General features: G+C 32.8%; 1 protein-coding gene across 1 annotated transcript in view; it reads left to right on the top strand.

Annotated features, from left to right (window-relative positions):
• LOC117169980 overlaps window positions 1-1980 on the top strand; it is a 4172-nt gene extending 2192 nt beyond the window's left edge. The window contains exons 2-3 of the mRNA XM_033356493.1: window positions 1517-1650; window positions 1738-1980. Coding sequence (XP_033212384.1) covers window positions 1517-1650; window positions 1738-1855 — 252 coding nt within the window. The 3' untranslated portion in view covers window positions 1856-1980. The remainder of the gene's footprint in view (window positions 1-1516; window positions 1651-1737) is intronic.
• Window positions 1981-3139: the final 1159 nt, after the last annotated feature.

Raw genomic sequence — 3139 nt, 5'->3', positions numbered from 1 at the left:
AAGCATTCTAAATTAAAACTATTAATTAAATTTCTAGAAACTTTTAACATTAAGAAATTGCTTATCCTTTGATCAATTTTTCACAAATGAAAACAATTGATTTATTTTACATATTAAGACAACTATTTCTACAGTGCACATTAAGATATTTACATTAACTGAAAAAAATTATTTATAATGGACTCGCTTAATTCTTGAAATTAAAAAAAAAAGAATCCAGCCATCGAACTTGTACAATACTCTTAAGGCCATGTGATGAGTATAACAGCTGATCAAGTCAGCCATAAGATCAATATTTTTTCACCCATATTGAAAAATAGAAGTTTAAATAACGCGGAAATTTTTTTCAGGAAATGTTAATAAATATTGAAGGATCGTTTGTGGTCTTGCAAAGAGTTGGAGTAAGAAAAAAAAATTTATGCAAATAATGATTATCGACGGATACATTTAGGTTTTGCAGCAGAAGTTTGACTTTCAGATTTCTCTGACGGTAATCATGCAATCTGCTTTACCCACAGACCCCTAGAAGTTCGAAGTTGTCTACTCGCTGCGCTAGTGCTGCTTTGACACAACTGATACCAGACTGATACGTATGTCAGACAAAATAGGTTTATTTGAATTTCAAGTGCAAACATTAGTTTTTGCATTATTTGTGCATAATGTTCTTGAGCGATTTTTGTTGTTTTGCCCCACTTTGATAAATATAAACCTCAAAACTAGCCTATTTACAACATTGCAAATTGCTCGCAGGGTTTGAGGACAGCACGGTCGGTATTTCTTCAAAATAGTAGTTTGAAAAAATCTTTTTTCATCATTCTAATTATTTAGGACTAGAGACACATTCTTGCATGCCTTCTACTTATCATGCGAAATTTTGAACACGATATCTCATTCCGTCTGGACGTAAGTTGGGAAAGAAAACTTCCACTGGTATTTTCTTCAAAAAAATTTTTTCTCAAAATTTCTACCGGAACAAAGCAGAGACATGGAATTTATTACCTCCTCTTTCATTTCCCAAACTTTCAGAGCGATACCTCATTTCGTGTAGACGTAAGTTGGGAAAGAAAAATGAAGACCAGGTTTGGTCACGTGACCCTCTCGTCACATGGTCTTAAATGTCTGCATTAAAATTAAAATTACATCACATTAAAAAAAATAGACTAGTTAGATATCATGGGCAGAATATCATGGTTTCCTTATGGGTTTTGACTTGATGAAAAATTTGTTTTTAAAGCGTTTTTTTATTGTGATTGAAAAAAAATAAAATCAAAAGACTGGAGGAAAAATATAGAAGGAGATTTGCGGGTTGACTTGTTTCTTTTGGTTTTCTAAGTTTGTAAATTTGATCGCTACATTCTTTTTGTTTTAATTCTAAGAATTTCGTAGTCAAATTTGAAAATTGAATCTCTTAAATTTTAATATTACAGAATATATTTTGCTTGTTTATTATACAGGATTAGACACCTGTACATTATAATATCTCTATATTCTTTTTTTTTCAATTGTACGTTTATAGAAGCAAAAGGGGGATCAGACAGAGAAAGAAAATGATGAAATTATAAGGCCAGGTTTGCAGGCACGTTTTAAACAGGCACAACACAAAATACTGGAAGAGAATTTTAGTTCTGAGGACCGAGATCAAGAAAAAGAGTAAGTGGTTTAATATGAGGATGCAAAAAGTAAAATTAATCTTCCTGAGGTGTCACATCAAGCCTATTTTTAAAACACTTTTTACAGAAGAGAATTGCAGGCTTTAGCGGGTGTTATGAAGTTACTTCAGGACCGCAAAGATTTATTTCCGGAATCATCAATGGATGATTTAAAACAACAATTGAATTTATACAGAACGCAGTAGTAGATAGTCATTCTGCCCATGTTTTAATGCACTTACACACAACGAAAAACAAAACACTGAAGAATTATATCGCAAATGAACAATTGTTTGTATTAATTTATAGAATGAACCCTCTTGTATTATAAATATAATTGTAAGAAAACAAAATTACGTATTTCGAATTTTTATTTAAGCCCCAGTTTGGCATACAATGGAACCGCGTTTATATCCTCCGTCAGAGGACGTAAACGTTCCCTTATATCCTCCTGGGAGGGGATCCCACCAATGCTCCTCAGCGGAGGGGAAATTGCCGCGTTGTACGCTGATTAGCTGATCTGTTACGTGCAAGTGTGAAGTAGAGATCGTTAGCGTAGGAAGAATATTATCGAATTTCTTTTTTGAAAAACCGGTGATAAGCGTTGAATTCAGTAGAATTAAGAATATGTATTCCTATGAATACGCTATTTTTCCTCCGTCTAAAAATCTTCCAACGGGGAAAAAATTGCAAATCCTATTCCTCTCAATCGTCTTAGTAACATTAAATGGAAGCATTTATTTAACCTATTTTTTTATTACTGAATCGTTTTATCACTTATACTGATATACACCACAGATATATAAAAGACGTGAGGGCTGGAAATTCGGAACTTTCGTAATTGTAACTTGAAATTTTCTGATTTAAGAGATAATTCTAACAGATCGGAATTCCCAACACTCACCTCGACGAGCTTTGTTTTTTTTCCCAAACATAAAAAAAAAAACAAAAAAACAAGAGTGCCTAGCCGTTTAGCTGGTTCCATTAACAGACTTTAAACAAGGAAAGCTTTCCAATGTAATGCTCGTGGACTGATCACCCATCAGTGTTTTCAGGAAGAGAGTTTTTCTTCAATTGTATTTAGGTTTCTCATTTTTCTCAATCAAAAGATGGCAAGTTAAACGGTCCCCCATGCGACAGTTTGATTTGTTCGCGCGCCTACGGAAGGCTCAGCGCGTTTTTAATACTATTATACCTTTTATAATTATTTTATCATCACATTTTTATACCTACATTAATACCAGATTTTGCATTGCCGATTTTGATTACCAATATTATTTTACTATAAATTTCGGTGTGCCTGTATATGTATGTAAGTATGTATGAGCGTGTATATATAGGTTGACGTATAATTAGACTATCTTATAGTATACTTTCTATCTTATATCTATACTTTAAGTATACATAATTAATATCTTAATTAGAACGATGCACGTGTTTCAGTAGGGATATAGGAGGGTGAATCTTAGGTTAAAACAAGCACTGTAATG

The sequence above is a fragment of the Belonocnema kinseyi genome, chromosome 3, assembly GCF_010883055.1.
Source record: "Belonocnema kinseyi isolate 2016_QV_RU_SX_M_011 chromosome 3, B_treatae_v1, whole genome shotgun sequence".
NCBI lineage: Eukaryota > Metazoa > Arthropoda > Insecta > Hymenoptera > Cynipidae > Belonocnema > Belonocnema kinseyi.
Note: the sequence above shows the minus strand (reverse complement) of the source record. Positions and strands in the feature narration are given on the sequence as shown.